General features: G+C 44.5%; 1 protein-coding gene across 9 annotated transcripts in view; it reads right to left on the bottom strand.

Annotated features, from left to right (window-relative positions):
* Positions 1-4,306: 4,306 nt before the first annotated feature.
* Positions 4,307-22,361, bottom strand: part of AOAH (acyloxyacyl hydrolase) — a 174,401-nt gene continuing 156,346 nt past the window's right edge. For 8 of the 9 annotated variants that reach the window (XM_032642194.1, XM_032642192.1, XM_032642190.1 and 5 more), the window contains 2 exons: positions 15,614-15,690; positions 4,307-4,584 (listed from right to left, as the gene is read on the bottom strand). In XM_032642194.1, the coding sequence (XP_032498085.1) occupies positions 4,456-4,584; positions 15,614-15,690 (206 nt within the window). In that variant the 3' untranslated portion in view covers positions 4,307-4,455. Of the gene's footprint in view, positions 4,585-15,613; positions 22,254-22,361 lie in introns of all 9 variants that reach the window. The other variant, XR_004351330.1, reaches the window with a different exon arrangement.

The following is a 22,361-nucleotide window of genomic DNA, read 5'->3' as shown; positions in this document are numbered from 1 at the left end:
TTAGCCTCTAACACACTCACCGGCAGTGTGAGGAATTTCCCAGGTATATTCAGACTAGAATCCCCACCCCTCATCTTTTGTATAAAACAGGATGTCTTTGGAATTCTTCTCACTGCAACAACAGCTTTTCTGGTAGAACTAAAAATGACAAAGGCAGCATCTCCCAAGGTGTTTCTGTAGAGCATGAAGACCACAGAGTGTTAATACCTCTCATAGGAGGAGAAGGGCCTCTAGGTCAAAATTATTGGGTAAATAATGAGCTGAACACACTTGTCTACTGCAGAACTTTCACCCTGTGGCTTTCCAGGAAGCAGAGAAGTTATGCTGTGCTTCCAGACTATTTAGACTGTGGAGTTCTTTTTAGACTGTGGAGTTCTTCCTTCTCAAAGCAACACATCCCAGAACATACAACTCTGTGTGTGTCATGCACCCCCTTGGCAGGCTGGGGAAGCTGGGGATCCCTTCTCAGAATAACGTTTTTAAGTGCAAAAAATAAAACACATAGGATTACAAAGGAAACCATTTTGTATCAAAACCAAATATCACACTACTAAAAATATTTTGAAATATTTAAAAATGGGCATGCATTAATATATGTATTTCTTTTTTAATGGATCTAATAATTACAGGTGTTTCAAGTACTCATGGCCATAAATGATATTTCAAGATAAGGTCATTCCTCGTTATTCACAAATTCTATATCTGTGAATTCGTGTACTTGCTAAAATTTATCTGTAACCCCCAAATCAATACTCATGGCACTTTTGTGGTCATTTGAGCAGTGAGAAATTTCAATCACCTGACCTGCACGTTCCCAGCTGAGGTTGAAAAAGGCAGCGCCCTGTAAAAAAAGGTGTCTTTTTCACGGTGTATTTCCTGCCACATTTTGGGCATTTTTATGCTTTTCGTTGGTGACTTCACTGTTTAAAACGGTCTCTGAGTGCAGTGCTGAAGTGCCACCTTGTGTGCTTAAGTGCAGGAGACTGTGATGTGTCTTATGAAGAACATAGATGGGTAGTTAAGCTTCATTTAGATGCGAGGTGTCGTGCTGTTGGCTGTGACTTCAACATTAATTAATCAACTATAAATTAAATAAGGTGTCTTTAAACAAAAACCACACATTAAAAAAAGATTGTGTATTGATTGGTGGATGATAACGTTGTGACCAGAGGCTCACAGGAATGTAAGCCCGTTTTACCGCTAGGTGCAGTGGTTCAGCGTTTGCTAATTCAGTATTCAAGGTGACTATAGCACATAACTGCCCTGAGTAATGAGAATTGACTGTATCTGCCACAAATGTAATGTGATGTGAAAATATTTGTGACAGAGAGCTATGAATACAGTTGCAAACATACAGTGTTTTGTAAAAAAGTACAGTGTTTTGTTGCCTACGTTCATAATTAAAGGAAATGGTGAATTTTACTTAGAGGGTAGTAAAGACAATTTTTCCTATTCAAGTTCATAGGCACTCTTAATTCTGGGAGAGGGTGGTTCCCACAGATTACAGTTCAGAATCCCTTCTTTAGTGGGACAAACTCAGGAGAGGGTAAAGTGGGGTAGCTGGTGAAAATTCCTGGGGGCTCCAGTCCCTGCTATGTTGTGGGTCAATACAAGGCTCAGATAAGATTTTTTAGCTGATTTGCTCTTGCTGGGGGATCTGAAATATTTTTCCACCAGGTCCTGAACCCAAAAGGCTCTCTGATAGAAGTTCTTGACGATTATTCATGTGGAAAATGAGGAGTCCCATTCCAATAGCAAAGGGTAAGAGAGGTCTTTAATCTGAAAATAGGAGAAACAAATGACAATATAGTATTGGGGCGTTTAGATGAAAATCATGTCTTCTGACCAAGGGTGCCCAGAAAGGAAAGCATCCCCTGTGTTGATTGCTTTTCTTTCTTAACCTTCACACCACAAGGAGTATGGTTCAACGGGGCTAATTCAAATGTGTCAAAAAGACGCTTCTTTTTTTCCCCTAAATAGCAAGGTATAAGGAAGTGTGCCCTGGAGAGCAACCCTAATATTCATTCATTCATTCAATCAGTACTACTTACTGAGCACCTCTCATGGGCCAGGCATTGTTGTAGGGCTGTTTATACAGGAGTGAACCTGACTGGCCTGGTTCTCATCTCCTGGAGTTTCTGTTCAGGTTCTGGCTCTTCTCTCCAGGACACCAGTCCAGGAACTGGGGAAGGGGATGGAGAGGGGTGCAAGCCACCCCAAGAAAGCCCTTCAGGTGCCTGTCAAAGGACAGCACTCATACACTATGATTCTTAAAAACTAGAGGCTGAAGACAGTAGCTCAAGGGGCACCAGTGCAGAAATACGGGATAGAAACTGTCCCCCATGGCTCTACCATAAATTCTGGACACTCAGATGCTATCAGAAGTATATACAACACCTTACAGAGACAGAATATCCCCAAGCCAGAGAGAAAGACATGGTTGAATCTCAAAGAAAGAACATGTCTGGATGGGAGTATAGAAAATGGAGGCAGAAGTGGACAGGCCTCACCCATGAGTTCCCAATCCAGGGAAGTGGGCCTGGCCTGGGACTCCAGTTCTTGTGGAGACAATGGTGATACCTAGTATTTCGTGCAGCATTAGTGTTTTATACAAAAATTGAGATGGGGGCACCATCTTCTCCCACCCTTTGATTTCTTGGTGCTTTGCCCCAGGAATGAGGTCAGGGCTCAGAACCCACGTACCTCCATCCTCCCACCTGAACCTGTTCAGGTGGAGAATGAGGAAGATGGAACTGGTTAAATTATCCCCAAGGTGGGGGGTTCAGTCTGAAGAGAATTTAAACAGGAAAAAGTGGCAGGGACAGAGATGACATCTAGGGTGGGAGACGGGAGGTGGTCGGGCTCGGGAGGTGGTCGGGCTCAAGAAGATCCAACCTGGGAACCCCCTCCCTGTACCTTCCAAATCTCCCTATACACTCCCTCTAGTTTCCCCGAACTTTTAAAATAACTCTATTCCTTCAGGGCCTTCTGGAAATAGATCAGGGCCTAAAACGAATTCTCCGTCCCCCCAACAACATCAAAAGCAATACAAGATTATTGACTTCACTAGTACTCGGAAATAAAAATTAGAATAGCAATAACTTGGAAGCGTTTTAAACGGGGGGATTGAATAGAATTTTCTAAAGGAATACAAATTTTTAGTGCACTGTTCTCTGGGTATATTTTGAGACTGAATGATTAAGATTTCAGATTAAAAAAACAATAACAAAACAGCACTACAACAAGTATTGGTATTTTAGTCCTTAGAAATAAGATGGGATGTTGGAACACCAAAACCAGCAGGAGATGGATATACCAGGTGTCCACAGCCGCACACCTCCACACCTCACACCTTCAATCTATACTCCGAGTTTGTATTTGAAACAAGCGGCCTCCGGGGGGCTTGTTGGTCCTCTGTTGACCTGCCTCGTGGGGACACGTGCTGGTCATGCCGAGTCAAGGATTCTGCCCAGGTGACAGAAATTAATGGGTTCACAACCTTTTAAGTGTGTTGGCCCCCTAAACTGAAGCTCACACAAATCTGGCCAGTTTGTCTTGTGAGTAGAGGTGGATTTACCATAAATCCAAGAAAGATTAAATTTTAGGGTTCCTTCCAAAGCCCTGGAAGGGGCCCCAACAATGAGTTCACATGGTCCTATGCTTAGTAAAATTTGCAAAAGTAAGATATTTTAAACACAATTGCTTCCTCTCTGTCACAATTTCCCTTATATCCAGTGGCTCTGGAAAAGCCATGGGAATTTTGGGGAAGTTGAAATAGAGATCTGTTTAGGCTGGATTTAGGTTGGACTATTTATGTGGTTAGCTGTCATTTCTGTGCACAGTTAAGGTAGGTACCGCTAGCCATCCTGGTGCGGGAAAGGGCTTCCAGGTACGCCCCTGTTGTCCACCAGCACCGTGACAAAGGTTCAGGGCTAGCGGTCAGATCACAGTAGGAGAGAGTGTCCTACAGCTCCCGGCACAGGAAGTGTGTGGATCGTGGAGGAGAAACAAGGTGTGAAATGCTCAAAGCCAGAAGCTAGTCTGTGGTAAGGTCTTCCAATCATTGATACGATCAGTGGGAGATTTGGTTCACGCTGGTGCCTAGCCAAAATAGAAGTATTAATATCTCCCTATCAGGAATAAATAAATAAATTTAAAAATAATACAATAATAAAGCGTACACAATTATACACACACTGTCATTATAATTTTGTCTTTATTGAGACAAAGATTTGGGTGCCAGTGGTTTATTTGGGAAGCCATCCCCAAAAGTGGGAAAGGGGAAGTGAAGAGAGTGACACTAGGCTTTTAAATGGGAGAAAAGCACTTTGCAAAGATGCTGCTGAAGAGGGGCCTGTGAGTTTGTGACACAGCCGCTCCCATAACCATTTCTGGAATGAGTTTACCCAAGTTTCTGCCTTCCTGAGCTCCCCAGGAGCAGGTGTCCCTGAGGACTTAGTGCCCCCCTTGGTCTCCAAACACCTGCTCAATCTGGAGGTTGAATGGATTCTCCTTTCCCAGGACCTGGGGCCACTGGAGCTGCACCTTCTTCCAGAAGCGATCTGCCAACAGCTGTAAAGCCACCTGCAAGAGAGAACCCAAAGGAGGAGTAAAAGGGAAATTAAAACAAAGTAAAGAAGTTACCAGCAAGATTTACTCTATTCCTTGTGCAGTGGACAGACTCTAGGATGGTTCCCCAGGATTCCTACCTTTGGGTCTTTGTATGATCCCCTTCCCTTGATGTGGATGGAACCTATCACTTGGTTCTAAGTGATAGAACATGGTAAAGGTGAAAGAATGTCCCTTCGGTGATTACGTTACATTATCTAAGGCTCTGCTTTGCTGGCAGACTTGCTCTGGAGACTCGCTGATGGGCTGATGATGTAAGAAGCCATGTTGGAAAGCCCACATGGCAGGGAACAGAGGGTGGCCTCCAGCTGACATCTAGTAAGGAGTTGGGTCCTCAGTCCTACAACCACAAGGAGATAAATTCTGCTAACAACTCAAGTGAGTCTGAAATCAAATCTTCCCCAGTTGAGTGTCCTGGTGCGAATGTAGATTTTAGCCTCTGAGACTCTAAGTAGAGAACCCAATTAAACTATACCAGCACTCCTGACCCACAGAAACTGTGAGACAACAAGTGTGTATTGTATTAAGCTGCTACATTTGTGGTAATTTGTTATTTAGTAATAGACAGCAAATACACTTTCTAAGAAAGGCATTTATTCACTTACCTGTGGATAGCTAACACTTACTGCAGGCTTAAGGCTTGGGTTTTGGAGGTGAACAGGATGAATCCTTCCTTGAAGGAACTCCCAGTCTAGTGAGGGACCCAGACATGCAGAATGACACCACCAAACCCACAGGGAGGACTGTGAGGGATGCACACGGCTGGAAGGGGAAGAGGTGGCAACTCTGCTGGGTGCGAAGAAAGGAGAGGTCCTCTCTGAAGAGTGTGGTGGCTGAGCTGAATTTTCAAAGAGGAATTCACCAGATGGATCATGAGGAAAGCAGTGTATGTGGTAGAGGACACAGCACATGCAAAAGCTTAGAGACGTGGAAGAGAAAGTCATGGAGGGGGACTATGGGTGCCTGGGAGATGAAGCTGAACCCGTCCCCTTGCAGGGCTGGGCTCCTGAAGGAGGCTGTGGGCACGGAGAGAGTGGTTGGAGCGCCAGGCTGTGGAATGTACAGGCTTAATTCACAATAGGCTTGTCCTTCTCTCTCTTGGTCTGATGCCCACTCTCTGGTTGCATTGTTGTGTGTCCCTTTATTCACAATGTCAGCAGGATCCATTCTTGGTTGTTCGGTCCTCTGGCTTGTCATTAACGTGCCTCTGATGAGGAGTCTCTCTCTGCAGATAATGCCCTCATTTAGCAAATGGGCCCTGGACAGGCCTTCAGACCCCAGATGGCTACATCTCCATGGGAGGGGGGTGTGGGGGGGTTAATGCTGACTGATAAGAGAAACGTGACTGCTGAAGGCCTCAGAGGGGAACACTTTGTTCAGGGCAGATGCTCAGGGATGTCCCTGACTTTATACAGAAGCACATGGACGTTGTCTTCAAAGGGCACACGCTGTTCCTCATTCCAACAACAGTGCAGCCAGCTCCCTGTGTGACGCTGGCCAGCCCCCTTCAGCCTTCTTCTCTGGGCTGAAATTCTCTCATTTGCAAAATGAAGAAATGATCTAAAGACTTTTCTGGGTCTAAATTGTGTGTAAGATTTTAGCAGTTGTTGGAAAAAAATAGGAACGGGTTGAGTCGATACATTAAATATCCCCAGTATTTTCATATGTTCCTGAGTCTTCTGAGGTGGACCCCAAATTCCATCCATCCAACAATGTAATCTTGATCATATCCATGTGGTGTCTAACACACATACACACCCCACTTGCCACCAACACACACAACGCGTACCACATACCACACACACACACACCTCTTAGACCTAAAGAGGCTGATGGCTAAGCCAGCGTGTTTCCAGGAAGGGTCTGATCATCTCTCATACTAGAAGCAGTCACGTCTTCAAAAACAGGGGACTGACTTGGGGCTGTTTTTCCTGCTACTTCTCAACAAAGTAGGCTGCTTCCAAGTCTGTGGAAAATGACTGGTTCTTCTCTTTTGTTTTTTGCCTTTCACTTCGATATACCTAAGCAGTCTTCCTAACAATTATGTGGTATCAGTTCATTTGTGGTCACTTATTTCCCAATGTGAATTAATACAGGAGGAGATGGGGGTGAGGATGAGCAGAGGGAAGTTAAAATAAAAGAGCTGAGATTTGAGCATGTGGTAACTATTTGGTTTGAAAGCAATTAGTTGGCTATCACTCTAATGGAGACTAAAATATTCATGTGTGCATTGCCAATATTTTGGATCTAAAATGAGAATGGTATTGTTACTACCAAACTAGATGCTTGTGATAAAAATGACCTACTATACTTATTCATTTGTCTGAGAAACATTTACTGAGCACCTATTGTGGGCTCCTTATAACCAACCTCCTCTTGTAACTCCCATGATGCTCTGCACAGGGCAAGGCCCAGTCACCCTCATTACTCCAAGCGAGGTGTTCCTTGAACACAAATATCTTTTGTGCTCCTCGTTTCACAATTGAAAATGTTAAAGCAATATCTATTCCTTTGGGAAAAAATTAAAGGACAATTAAGCAAAAAGAAAAACAGAATAAAATTTATCTTAATTATAATAGAGATAGTCACTGTTAACATTGAGCCTTTCTGAGGCACACACACATACGTTTGATCCCTCTGTAAATATTTTATAATCTGCTCTTTTGGAGGTATAATTTACACACAGTAAAATGAACTCTTTTTGGTAAACAGGTCCATGAGCGTTGACAAATGCATTCAGTTGAGTAATCATCGCCACAATCTCTAATCTGCTTTTTATTTACTTTGCTCTATATTACAAACATTTCCGTGCCACTAAGAGTAGATCTGTATCGTTTTTATTTGCGGCATGATATTCCATCAGATACGTGCAAGCTAATTTATTTCACCGATGCATTTTTTTTTGCACACATCTCCCTAACATTTGTCCTCAGGACAGGGGTGGAGAGTTTCCCATTGCCAGTGTGCCCAACATGTGCAGCCCAGGAGGGGTTCACAGGCTGCCTCATTTACTAACCCTACTAGATATGTGCATGGAAGGAAATCTGGTCCAGCAGAACGCTAGGGAATGTGGAGTTCTGGCTAAGTGGAATATTCTGGTTAACAGGGTTAGGCCCTTCCCTGTCTCTTCCTTTGCAGTTGACTCAGCTGCCTGAGCTCTTGCAGGGCCCCAGCTGCAGAGTCCAGATGGTTGCCACATCGGCGGTGCTGCTTTTGTCTAGGTGCCACTCAGTTCTAGCAGGTGTGGCCCTTCCTCTGGGTAAGTCCACATCCGATGGGCACTGGTGCTGTTCTGCAGGCATCCCTGCAGCTCCAGTGCTTCGGCGGGGCGTTGCCACCCACCCATCTGTCTACTGCTGCTACTCAGAAGCCCCCATGGTGGCAAAACCATGTGATGGTCATTGGTCCACTGTGAAGTTTTCTCTTTGAAACTCTCATAGAAGGGGTGACAAAGTAGGGCAACTTAACACTCCATTGTCTTATATAAGTTTTTGGTGAAGCAGCTTTTTCAGTTTTTACTTGCAGCCCCTGATCTCCCTAGGATTCAGGCATGAGTCCACAGAGAGGGGAGTTGGAGGGTAGGGACCTGGTGCCATTTCTTGATTCAGCCCTTGGTGACAGCCACCATATGGCTTCTAGAATTTCTCTCCCTTCTAATGACAATTTAAAATTGCGCCACGCTTCTTTGCCTAACCATACTTGTATTTATGATGAGTTCTTCACCAGGAGAGTACCGGGTCCTCCAAGAAAATATACCGTGTCAGATCCAGCCCATATGCTCATGATCTGCTCACATATCCAGACATGATAGAAGCCCAGCGGTGGTCATAGCTGGACATCATCTGTGATTCCTCCACGCTCCCGCTTTGTAAGCTAACTGTATGTATTTTGCTACAAAAATGGAACTCTTTAGTAAGACAATCATAAAAACAAACCCTGAACAGTAACTACATTTTTGTAATATTTTTAAAGAATAAATGCAATTCAGAGCAAGAGTATATAGATTTCACCAACAACTTAGCATGACTGATACCTTTTAAGTTGAACTCTTGCTAAATTTAACTCTGGGCTTCTACCAGACCAAAGTAAAAAATCTACTGTGAACTTATTTTTCTTGAAGGGAGAACAATTCCAGGCTGTCTTGTAAGATTGCTTTTAAACACCTGCAGGGAAGCCCTCACCACAGGGAAGGCACAGTTTTACTTCTCTGGCCTCTTAATCTGTCCAGAAACACAATCTATTGGACCTGGTTACTTTTGGTCCCAATTAATTTTACATTTGTAAACTTACAACGTGACAGTGGTGTAAGACGTATTTAAAAACATTTAAGGAAAAATGCTACATTTCCAGCTCGAGCCTGTCTGTGCTGGTTCAGGGTGCCACCACCAAAACCACTGCTGCCAGTTGGTGTATAAAGCAAACTAAACAAACATGGTCCCTGATGCCTGGGAGGGCCAGCCTAAGTGACTGTTATTTGAGGGTTCCCTGGCCCAGGAGGCCCTCCCTCCTCTCTCCCCCCACTGCCAGCTTAACTGCCTTTTTTGAGGGGCTCCACCAGTCTGTCAAGGACCTTGGGTCCCAGGGGCTTACATGTTGAGACAAATAAAGACCTAGAGACTGTTAACTTATTTAAAGCCAATCCACTGATTATATATCTGATGTCTGCCACCAGCAGTGTATAAGGGTCAGGGCTCAAGAAAGAAGAGGGGATTGATGTAACGGAAAATTCACTGCCTGTAGGAAGAGTTTTAAGAGGATTGGTTTGAGTTGCTACTTCCATGAGGAGAGGAGAGGAGGCTGTTTTGCAGAGAGCTTTGTTGCGCGAAGCTTCTAAGGCAGGAGGTGTTAGGAATGTTTAGCCAGGTGGTCTCAGCATAACCAAGGAAAGCAGACTTGATGTATGTTCGTGGCTCTTTCAACGTTTTCTCTTTACTATTGTCTGATTTTAGGCCCAGAGATCTTTTACGTACCTTTTCAGATACTTAACTTTGCAAAGATTTTAAAAAGTGGGTGTTTGAACAGATAGAATTGCTACAGCTTCAACAGATCACAAATCTGGGTCTCGGGTCTTTGCAACGACATTTCTTTTCTAAGAAAAACTTTCTTTGCATTTTGTCAGCAGTTTGACTGCTATTCCCAACTCTCGGATACACCTGCTCTCTCTGGAGGCATCTAGTGATCTCCTAGGACTTCTTTCCAGCGGGTCCTGCTGAGATGGGCAATGGTTCCCACTCTGTGGTAGTCACACCTGCGTCATCCCTCTCCTTTGAGTGTGGTAGGACTTGTAACTTGCTTTTAACTTCTAAAATATGGCACAGGTGATGGAATGTTACTCTGTGATTAGGTTAAGTACAGTAGTGACTGACATAACTGGCAGACTGTTGCCATTTTGCACCCATTGATGAAGCAGGTTGCTCAGGTGGCCTCTGAGCAACAACCGATTAGGAACTGAGACCCTCAGTTCAACAGGTCTCAAGGAACTACGCTCTGCTAATAAATGTGAGCTTCCAAGTCAAGCCTTCCGATGAGACCCAGCCCTGGCAGACACCTTGATGGCAACTTGGGAGAGTCAGTGGAGCAGGATACCCAGCTAATCTGTGTCTGGATTCCTGGCCACAGAAACTGTGAGATTAGAAATGTGTCTCCGGGGCTCTCTGGTGGTGCAGTGCTTGGGAGTCCACCTGCCGATGCAGGGGACACGGGTTCTTGCCCAGGTCCGGGAAGATCCCACATGCTGTGGAGTGGCTGGGCCCGTGAGCCATGGCCGCTGAGCCTGCCCGTCAGGAGCCTGTGCTCCGCAACGGGAGAGGCCACAACAGTGAGAGGGCCATGTACTGCAAGAAAAAAAAAACCAAAAAGCCACAAGAAATGTGTCTCCTACACTGTTGATGGGAATGTAAATTGGTACAGCCATTATGGAGAACAGTATGGAGGTTCCATAACAAACTAAAAATAGATCTACCGTATGAACCTGCAATGGCACTCCTGGGCATATATCTGGAGAGAAACATGGTCTGAAAGGATACATGCACCCCAGTGTTCACTGCAGTACTGTTTACAATAGCCAAAACATGGAAGCAGCCTAAAAGTCCATCGACAGAGGAATGGATAAAGAAGATGTGGCACATATACAATGGAATATTACTCAGCCATTAAAAAGAATGAAATAATGCCATTTGCAGCAACATGGGTGGACCTAGAGATTGCCATACTGAGCAAAGTAAGTCAGACAAGAAAGAGAAATATCGTATGATATCGCTTATATGTGGAATCTAAAAAGAAATGATACAAATGAACAGATTTACAAAACAGAAACAGACTCACAGACTTAGAGAACAAAGCTATGGTTACCGGGGTGGGGGTGGTGGGAAGGGTGGGGGGAAGGGATAGCTAGGGAGTTAGGGATTGACATGTACACACTACTATATTTAAAAAGGATAACCAACAAGGACCTACTGTATAGCACAGGGAACTCTGCTCAATGTTATGTGGCAGCCTGGATGGGAGGGGAGTCTGGGGGAGAATGGATACATGTGTATGTGTGGCTGAGTCGCTTTGCTGTGCCCCTGAAACTATCACAACATTGTTAATCGTCTATACTCCAATAAAATATAAAAAGTTAAAAAGAAAAAGGAATGTGTGTGGTTTTTAAGTCATTTGCTATGCAACAATAGATAACTAAAATACCTTCTCAGTCTTAATTCTCTTTGATCTTTATTTTTCTTCATAAGTTGATCCCTTGGGCCAATCTCATCCCTGCCAGTGTCTCTTGCTCTCAGCTAGAAGCTGGTGATTCCCAAACCTGTGTCTCCTGAGATCAGAACCCATAAATACGATCTAATGGCTGGATACTGTGCAGGCACCCCAAATTCAGAATGTTCAAATCTGCTCCTTCTTCTGAGTTCCTTGACTTTTTATTTTCACCTCCCTTCATCCAGTTGTCGAATCCTGTGAGTCGTCTCACTCCCACCCACCAAATCCAATCAATCAGCAAGTCTAGCATTATATATATTTCTTAAAATTCTGGTTCTACATTTTGGAAATGAGATGAAAAAGTAAAGTGGTTGTCAGTCTATTGATATACAGGAATTTTTATATGCTTATTTATTTTCCATTAAAATATAAGTAAAGAATTGAGATGGTGAATATAATCTGGCTCAGAAATTAATATCTATCAATCATAAATTTGAACTGTTCAACATAGCCCATATTTTTCAATGGGCTGTTCAACATAGCCCATTCAACTGGAGCAGTTGAATCAATAGTGGTTACGCGCTCCCCCCTGCTTCCCTAGCAGGTTTTAGGAAGAAACAGGCCAATAAAGTACAGCCTGCTCACCCCTTGGTGGTGAGGGGCCAGGTATCAACTAGTTTTGCAGAGGTACAGGATTGGCGAGGGGGCACTTGAAAAAGGTCCGGGTCTACTCTTTTGGTTGGTATTATGTCTGTGCCATAAGGATGAGGTCCTGAGACTCAGCCTTGCCCATCTGACTCTTTCAAGATGGAAAAGATGCGGACCCCCATAGCCGCCCCATGGTCTAGAAGGATCCCTTCACACTGCTTCTGCTGTAGGGCACACCATCGGGAGGCGAGTACGCAGGGACATCCAGCGGCCCCTCTTCAAGGCTTCAAGTCACAACCCCGTCCTGATGGTGCTCACATCTGTGTCTCCGGCTCAGATCCCTTCCTGAGCTCTAAGCTCGTATATGATCTGCTGCAGGGACATCCCCATTTGGACATCCTAGAGGCTCTTTAAATCCAACATGTACCGAACTCGTCCTCCAACCACCCTATCCCCCTGAAGGTGTTCTTGACCTCAGCAGGCAATGAAATCATCTATCCAGTTTCCCAAGTCACAAAAGAAGTGTAATGCTTAGCGTCTCTTTCTCTTTCACCTTGACATTCAATAAATGACCACGTTCTGTTGATTCAACTATCCGAATCTCTCCAATACAGGCCTTTCTTTCTCCTCACTACCTCTGTTCAGGCCATCACCCTCTTGTGCACAGGGGTGTCCACACCCCTGCTAGACCAAACCATTCTTCATGCTGCTACCACAGGTATCCTTTTAGAGAACAAGTCTAGGTATTTTTCCCCCTTGCTGAAGAACCTTCAACGGCTCTCTGTTCTCCACAGTTGAAAAGGTCGAACCCTATTCAGACCTTATGTGGCCTGTCCCTGAATATCTCTCTTGCTCCTTCTCTCTCCACTCCACTCTCATGTTCTATGTCCCAGCCACACCGAAGCACTTTTATTACCTCCAATGCGCCATGCTTCCTTTCACATTCAGGCCCTTGCCCTTGCACTTTCCTCAGCTCACTTTCTGCAATCCCTCCGCTCTTCCTTTCACTTGACTAGTTCCTGGTCTTAGTTCTGAGTTCCCTCCTCTGAAACTCTTTTCTTGCACCCCTCTCTCCCATTCCGTCCCCCATAATGCTCCCACAGCATCTGTGCTTGCACAGTTGGAGGCATTGACTACTTTCTACATTTAATTATCTGTTTATTTGTCATTCTCCCCCTCCACCCTATAATCTCCGTAACCGGCAGGGGTGGTTTCCTGTTCACCCTTCTCACTGTGTTTGATACCGCGTAGGCACTCAATAGACATTCTAGGATGGGAATTTGCCATCTAGACTGCTCAGCTCAACATACATGATAACTAGGCAAGCTTTAGGCGTATCTATCCATTGTCAGCCACTTTAGATGTGGCTCCACCACTGTTGCCCACTCTGTCACCCACTCTCGGCATGTGAACAAATTTCTCAGGAATAACATAAGATGATGACACACCGATTTTCAGCTTTTTTTTTTTTTTTTTTTTTTTTTTCCGGTACGCGGGCCTCCCACTGCTGTGGCCTCTCCCGTTGTGGAGCACAGGCTCCGGACGCGCAGGCTCAGCGGCCATGGCTCACGGGCGCAGCCGCTCCGCGGCATGTGGGATCTTCCCGGACCGGGGCACGAACCCGTGTCCCCTGCATCGGCAGGCGGACTCTCAACCACTGCGCCACCAGGGAAGCCCCTCAGCTTTTGACTCTGTTCTCGACAATCAGTTAACGGCGAAGCTGTTTGAGTGCAAGGAGGAGCCTCAATTTGACAGACCTTGAACCCTAATACTGTTTTAAGAGTCAGGGACAGAACTGTCTTTTGATAGATCAGACAAATATGTCCCGAGGGATACAACAAAGCTGCCTTTGACCCTCTTATTTTTAGTTTGTTCCTCATTGCTCCCTCTCTGACCGTCTCCTCTTGTCCCCATTCTCTGTAGAATCAGAAGGGTAAAATTCTGTAATGTCCAAAGAATGACAAGAACTACTACCTAATTATTGCCAGAAAGCAGGTCTCCACATTATTCTAAAACCAAAGACATCATTTTTTTTTTGGTGGGGGGGCAAACTCTAATATTTAACCAGCTTCTAGCCAATAATTCTCTTGGATCAACCCATCCAAGTGATACACAGGAAACAGATATTCTGAGGCGCATTACTTAGATTGTTTGGGTTGTTGTTACTTAACACAGTAAGATGCGCATTTAATACTCACTTTAAAATTTACCCAGCATTTCTGAGACTCTACTGTCCATCCATCTGATCATGGAGTGGCACTCTTCCTTTTCTTTTTAGTTAATTAATTAATTAATTTTTAGTTTTGGCTGCACTGGGTCTTCGTTGCTGCATGCGGGTTTTCTCTAGTTGTGGCGAGCAGGGGCTACTCTTCATTGCGGTGGCTTCTCTTGTTGCGGAGCATGGGCTCTAGGCGCTCGGGCTTCAGTAGCTGTGGCACGTGGGCTCAGTAGTTGTGGCTCGCGGGCTCTAGAGCGCAGGCTCAGTAGTTGTGGCTCACAGGCTTAGTTGCTCCGCAACATGTGGGATCTTCCTGGACCAGGGCTCGAACCTGTGTCCCCTGCATTGGCAGGCGGATTCTTAACCTCTGCACCACCAGGGAAGTCCCTTTTCCTTTTCTTTTGAGACAGTTCTTAGCCCTGCCCCTGGGTACTCACGGCACCTAGAGCTCAAGGGGAGGGAGGACTATGATTCCTTTCATGCTTCTTAGGGGATGATCAGCACTCCCTGTGGCCTGGCTGACCATGGAGATCAAGGCTACAATAAGTGCTTCTCACATTTGGACCCTTGTCAATGCCACAAAGGCTGCATCGGAAAGACGAGAGCCACAGAGGATTGCCTGTGGGTAAATGGCCCATCCCTCTTGCAGGGGACTGGCTTTCAAAATGTTAGAAGCAGCAGAGCTACTCCCCCACTTCTTTTTCTATTTTTTATACAAAGAAATATCATGAGCAGGTCCAGTATGTAGAACAGATAAAAGTGGAACTTCCCTGGCTGCAGCCAGGACAATGGACGGGGGAGGGGGAGGGGGCAGAATCCCACCGTCTAGCTCCCCTTGCTCTGTGAAGAGGCCAGAGTAGAACTACTTTCCAGATTGTTCCTCGGAATTCTAAATGAGAAACAGCTCTTACTGCAGGATATTGCTAGGGACACTGTTCTCCTCTCGTATGGTTCTCCTTTTTTTCTAGAAGGATCCATAGAAGAAATTTCTCACAGGGCTCACTTCCAGGAGTCCTTCTGATTTTTTTTTTTTGAGTACTTAATTTATTTTTTATCTTCTTAAGGCTATGACTTATGCCCTTCTTTGCATCAGCCGCGTAGGAAGCGTGGAGCTGAGTTTGTGGGCCCTTGCAGGCTGTTTCTTAGGACTTCCTGGGACACGTTGTGAATTGTAGACATTAAGTCAGGAATTCAGGTATCATTTCCACCTTATTTTCTTTTTACTCTGATTTTCACTTTATTATTTTATTTATATTTTATCAATTTAATTTATATTTATTTATCTTCTATCTTACACATGTGTGCACATCACCTCAAATTCTTTCTGGAATAAAATAGGATAAAAACGAATGCATGTGTGCATAATTATATTACAAAGATAACGTAACAGACTGCCCTCAGCAGCCATCGTGTGACTGCACTTACCTCACTAGGGTGGAATCCATCCACGGGTTCAATGAGCTGGCAGAGCTGCCCTCCGCTCTTCTGCCACTCCTCCGTGACTGCGGGGCGTGCACACACACACACACATACACACACAGAGGGTTAGAGACATGCTTTCCTGAGCAACAGTTAACACCCAAGAGCAAGGGCTGTGAAGGAGGCTCCTCCTGGGCCCATGCTTACCCAGCCACGTCTGCCTCTGCCGGGGGCTTTCTGAACAGAAATAATCTTTCCATTGTGTCATTATTTTTTCTCTAACTCAGGAAGACAAAGGTGTGAGAGTGTTGGATGAATGTGGTTTGTAGAGTGAGGAGGGTGGTGGGGAAGGGTGGGCTCGAAAATATTCAACATCGATTTAAGTCCATCTCATTTCTCAGTGGCCAGGAGGACAGAATTTCAGGAGTAGGAGGAAAATATTAAGCATTTTGTTAACATCTCCTTTCACTGGCTGCCATTTCCAGACACTGCCTGCATATGTCAAGCAATCATCATTAAAACTCACAGTTTGTCAGAAGTATAATTACCTGAAATGATCTGGACATCACATTTAGAGTGAGTATGGCTACAGAGAAAACGTGATGAGCCCCAAAATGATGAACAGCAATAAAACTGTCCTTCAGCAGGGGTGAGACCAGGAATGTCAGCTGCTCCAAGGCAAAGGCATAATGAACTCTACATGATAATATCATACAGTCAATAAGAACTCCTCAAGGAAACTTCAAGTCACTAGACAGCCTCCAGAGAGAAAAATGTGAAACCTACCACTCCCAGTGTAGCCCATGTCCTCATTTCCCTGGTGTCCAGAGAGGGGAGCCGGCACAGCTGAGATTCCTCTAGTTCTTTCCTCTTCACTTCACAAAAACTCAAGGGCAGATATATGTTCCCTCTTGCCCTCTTTGTTTATCTCTCTTTTGCCCCAAGGGAAGGAATGGAAATGCTATTAGGGGCTTTAACTGGATGAGAGAAGCTGGACTTTCCCAGAGCTGAATCAATACTACGCTGCTTTTGTAATTAGTCCTAATATCACGCCAGGCCGTCCACACTTGCTACCCAATTCTTGTCCCCAGAGGGGCTGCAAATACTGCTGTCCTTCTCAGAGCACAGGAAACAATTCCTGCTGGTGGTCTGGAGCCCTATACTGGATCACCAATTCCTGTTGGCTTTTTCCCTGTCAGAACGGCCACCACTGAGCCGCTCCCTTATACTTTATGCCTGGGTTTTATTGGAGGTTGCTAGAAGAAGCAGCTAATGGAAAGTGGCCTTTGCATTTCTTGTGAATCTCAAATCAAGGATATTGTCCACTGTGTCCTCCACATGTGGTCACAAGGGAGAGATTGCTTCATGCTGGTAAACGGTGTATCTCTCTGAAGGAATGGTATGTATCTGCTCTTCTGATAGGAAGCTCAGAATTACAATGATACTGAAACCACACTAACCCTTATGAAGGCTTATTCTTTCTGCTGAACCAGCTTGCAGACCTCACAGTTTCCTGCCATTGGCCCTAGGTACCCCGTAAAAGACAGAGCCTTGGGGAAGCTTGCCTGGCTCTAGCTTCAGTTTACCTGGCTGTCCTGTTTTTTAGGCATGACCTCGGAACCGGATTTTCTGCTTCAGGTTCAATTCTGGGTGCTTCCCCTTCCCCTCTGGGTCTGACACTTTGAAGCACCTGTGGGTCCCTCCTGTCTTTCTGGGTGTGCCATACTGCCCCAGCCCAGCCCTGCTCATCCCGGCTCACCTGTCATGCGTTCCCCATGCTTGGTTCACACTCTTCTTTCTCCCCCTTGGTCGGGAGACAATGGGTCACTTTCCTACTTGTTTTTTGGGTCCTGCTGTTCTACTTTCTAACTTTATGCTGATTCTCTCTCTGAGCCATTTCCAGTCTGAGCATCCAACCAGTTACCCTTACTGGAGCACCAGGTATTGGAAGGGTTTCTTCAGATACAAAGTCAATGTCACCCCCACTGAGCCCCCTCAGCGCTTTTGGTTCTTTTGTACTATTTGTCTCATCTCTACTTTGCAGCCCCACAGGGTTTCTAATACAGAAATCAACACTGATGCAGAAAGGTCCAGCCCAGGCAAGATGTCAGCCTCCTAAGCTCCTCTGTGACTCAGAGGTGACCTCGCTTCCATTCTATTTGCATTCCTTTGCTTCACGTAAATCCTCAATGAACTTTTCAATCCTTTCTCCTTCTTCTCCCTTATTTTCAGTTTGGTTTCACCTTATGCTATACAAATGTTAAAAAGAGAAAGAAAAGAAAGAATGAAAGAAAATCTCAACCAGATGTTAAGGAATTCCCAGGCGTGTTAGACAAGGGGAACCAAGCCCAGTCAAGACCGGAGAAAGGGTTGTATTAAGGAGATGGACAGCAAGCCATGGGCCTGACCTGGACCACTCACACATCCTCTCACCCAGAAGGGGCAGGAAGTTCGTCATAATACTTTTAGACTCTTCACATTTGCAGAGAAGTTTGAGTGACATATTGAATCTAAACTTGTGCCTTCCCTGGCCAAGAGAATGTTCAGAAGGAATTACAGTGATCCGGAGATCTGGAAAATCGACAGCGGACAGCAAATTTGAGCTTATAAATGAAACACAGTTTAAGCCAAGATTGTGTTCCTGGAGACGAATGTTTGTTAAGAGCTCCATATTAAAAACACCAGACTTTCTTATACCGGTGTTTCCTCTAGTGTGATTCAATGCTGGTCTTAACGAGGCTTAAAGTCAGTCTAGGCTGTTTCCATTTTGATTTGAATTTTATGTGCATTACTAACTACCAAACTAAAAATTATGGCCCTTAGAGAAAGGGAGAGGTGGTGATAGATATTATACTTCATGGGACAGATGGACGTAATTTAGTCATCAGAATTAATGACTATTTTTCAAAGTGAGAAGGAATGGTGATTCCTTCTACTCCCCTTGGAGGCTTGATCCCATAACGTAGGATATTTTCTCATATGATTATTGTGTCTCTGAGGCATACCAGTCACTGAATATCTGTAGACATAAGAATTATAACACTTACAGGAAGAGTCAGTAACTTACAGGCAAGAGTTTAAGTTCTTACCTGTATTATGACCAGTGCTAGACAGAGTGACCCTTTTTAGTTTGATTATCTCAGGGAGAAATTTTGCTTTCTTAGAATAAATGCAATACCAGACAGTGGTCTCTACTTCTTCCCTGATTTAGACTGGGTGGTCCAAGCAGGGTATTATGGTAGATTGGTCAGTTCCCTTCCTGCCTGGGGCCATAATTAAATATAGGCAAATAAATTGCCCTTTGCTCTTTGGAACACTTGAATTAAAGCTCTTGAAAGATCATGAGTGATCTCTTTGGATTTGGTACGTAATGTATTTCCTTTATTTGTAAAGTCAAAGAAGCTCGGCTAATGACCAGTTTTTCAGAGATGCAATAGAAATCACAGGAGTTTCATAGAACATTTGGTAGCTCCTTGATGATTAGCAGATATTTAAAAAGAGAAATCTGAATTCTGGTCAGCACTATGAAGTCACTGGTCATTTTGACAAACGTACACTTGAGGGGAGGGGAGCTAAGAACCAAAACTCTAACTGAGTTGTCTTAGAAGCTGAGGGGAGCTGGTGGTATATTTAAAGTGTCAGTGAAAAAATGGCCTTGTCAGCCGAGTGGCGTGCTCCGTGCTCTGTATGGGAGGTGTGGTGGAGATGAAGAAAAAGGACATCACCTGCTCAAGCTGGCATTTCCTGAAGGGAAAAAGAATTGCTGCCTCTGTTTAGCTCATAACCAGTTGGAGGATGAGTCAGCAAGAGAAAAAAGTCTCTGAGGTGAGCAGTCATCTCTTGGTGCTGGACTGAGGCTGTCAGAGTAGAGAGCAGATAGGTCTCGTGTCTACCCTCAAGGGACAGGGACCCTCAACTGTCATTTGCTCTGCCACAGGGTATAAAATTGTAAATCTCATATGAAAAGTGATATTTGTGATGCAATAGCTCAAATACAGTATAGAAATGAGAGCAGAGATTTTCATGTGACTGTTGAGACTGCAGATTTAATCAGTGACTCTACAGGGTTTTTATTTCTGATTAAAGGAAACTGTGATAAGGAGATGCATTTCTAGCATAGCTTCCTGTGAGGAACTCAAAGTGATGCACGGGCTCAGCTGGTGATGGGGAGGGTTAGACATTGAAAAAGAATAAACATTTACTATCCATCTATCATAAGCCCTGGAAGAATGTAGTAGGTGCTTTACAAACAGTGATGTTGGTGGCGAGGGGAGGGTGTCAGCTAACAGGTATCAGAGTCCTTACTACGTGACAAGCACTGTCTCTACCCTTACGTAGAGCCCATGGTTTAGTTACTGCTACCATGCACAAAAGGAAACTAAACTTGAACAGTTATTTCATTTGCTCGAGGTTACACAGCTATTCTGTGTCTGAGTTGAGATAGGAATACAGGTCTATCTGGTTGTAAATTCTGGACCCTTTGTATAATAACATATTCGCCTACATGGGGTAGGCCGGATTTCCAGGGTGATGAGCTGCCCAGGAGGGGGAGCTTATCCACAGAGATGGATCTGGGAGTGGATGCACCCTCTGCCTACTCCGGAAAATGCTAAAATCTCAAGGTAGGCATGCCCTTTGCAGTAGTCTAACATTGGGTGTAAGTTAAGACCTTACCACAGTTCTTGAAAACTAGATAAAAACGCCAGCTCTCTCAGAAGCACACGTGGTAGCACGTAGCCATTAAATGCATGATGCTGTATCGGATGTTTCTGGAGGCAGATCCCAGAGTACCATTTCCTCTGCCTCCACTCTCCCTCCCACTGTATCTTCTCTAGTGGAGACTCATTTCATATGGAGAAGGCGAAGAAGGCCCTGGACCAAAACTGGACCTTCACTATTAAGAAACGTCAGGGAATTACAAAGTGTCAGCAACTTCCTGGAACTGCTGATGAGAAGTGCCAAACAAGGAGAGATACCTAGGAGGTTTCTCAGTAAAGTGACCAACTGCCATGTTGATGTAGAGTGTTCAGGTTAACTGAATTTTTGCTTTTTTATTGCATTTATTGTTGCTCTGAGGATAAGAACGTGCTGAGGAACCTCTGTTTCCAAGCATGTGGGATGCTGGCCAGTATGGGGGTCCAGGAGAAAGCTCTTTTCCCTGTATCTTTCATGAAGAGAGGACTGTTCTGTTTTGTTAACGACTACATTCCCAGCACCTACACAGCACAGAGGAGGGCTTAGTAAAAGTCTGATGACTAAATGACCAAGTTCTTAATCTTGGAGCATTACATGAGCCCCATTTATTAAATTTTACAGTGTGATTTAATTTTAATAGATCATCTGTGGGTTATGTACAGATGCAGACTCTGATTAGGTATGTCCTAATTAGGAGTGGGGCCTGGGGCTCTGCATTTATAACCAGTCCCCAGGTGTATAGATGTTGCTCATTTTGAGCTATGTATTAAGTGGCAAGGGTGTGAGGGAACGGTGCTCTTTCCTGGGTGCTGGCTATGTACCAGGCATGGCATTTGGGAGGATTACACATTATTTTACATAATCATCACAAAGACTTCTTATGTAGATATAGTGTCTCCATTTCCAGGTCTGGAAAGGGGGGTTTAGAAATGTTCAGGGAATCGCCAACAGTCCCAAAGATAATAAATGACAGAGCTAGAGATTACTGTGGAAAATGAAAAAGTCTCTAGTGAATACTAGGCAATATTATATTTTTTAAAACTTTATCTATATTCAGGGTGGGTGATGATCAAAGATCACTTGGTGGTGCATTTGTTTACACCAGAAATTCATTAATGAGGCTTTAACTCTGCATTTTAATGACAGGTTATTTATCAAAATGTCTCTCCCCGTGAGAGAAATATATATCACCGAGGCAGGAAATCTAGTTAACGGAGATCAGTCTTGTTGAAAAGATGTTCAGAATTGAAGTACTAGAGTCTACAATGCAAAACGTGTCAGCTAATGTAATATTTGATAATTCATGACGGCCATCTGTCTCATCCCAGATGCTTGGGCTGGGGGAGTTGGTGGTGGGGAGATAGAGATGATAAACTCCGTATGAGAAATCGTCTACTCTTTGCATACACCGCAAAGCTTTTCATTAGCATCATCTCAGCTGGCAGACGATCAACAGAGACTTTTCTCTTGCATAACAGTTGCTTAGCAATGAAAAGGGGACTGGAAGGATTAAAGTCAATAGATAATAATTTTTCAGAGTCAAGATGTAAAGGATAAATCTAGTAATCACGCCTGTTTTCTTGTGGCCACTCATCAGTGACCCCAATGTTTGGATAGAATGCTAGAAAAGCAGCAGCAATGTTCTTTCCAGAAAGCTGGGATATGGTTTGTCCACTTTGCCGTAGGCATCTGAAGTCCTCCCTTTGAGACTCATTAGTTTCATCATGTGTGAGGTCTGGGAATCTGCCGCCTTGTTTTGAGTCCTTAGGTAATCCAGTGGCCCCAGGGAGAGGCACTGCCTTACCCCTCATTCCTGTCACACTCTTCTTTAGCCCAGCTGTAAGCGGGGCATTGCTAAATGTCAAGAATAAGTTAGATGATTCCACTGACCTGTTGGCTCCCAGCCCAAAGCTGTTTCCAGCTGGTCACTGGCTCTATGGCTTCAGGGATTCTAAAATAATGGTGAAGTAATGAGGTGACTCTTCCAGAAAGAGTCTCACACTTTACCTTTTTTCAATACTCAGAGCTATTAATGCGTCAGAATGGGGAGAAGCGACCC

The sequence above is a fragment of the Phocoena sinus genome, chromosome 9 (genome assembly GCF_008692025.1).
Source record: "Phocoena sinus isolate mPhoSin1 chromosome 9, mPhoSin1.pri, whole genome shotgun sequence".
Taxonomy (NCBI): Eukaryota; Metazoa; Chordata; class Mammalia; order Artiodactyla; family Phocoenidae; genus Phocoena; species Phocoena sinus.
Note: the sequence above shows the minus strand (reverse complement) of the source record. Positions and strands in the feature narration are given on the sequence as shown.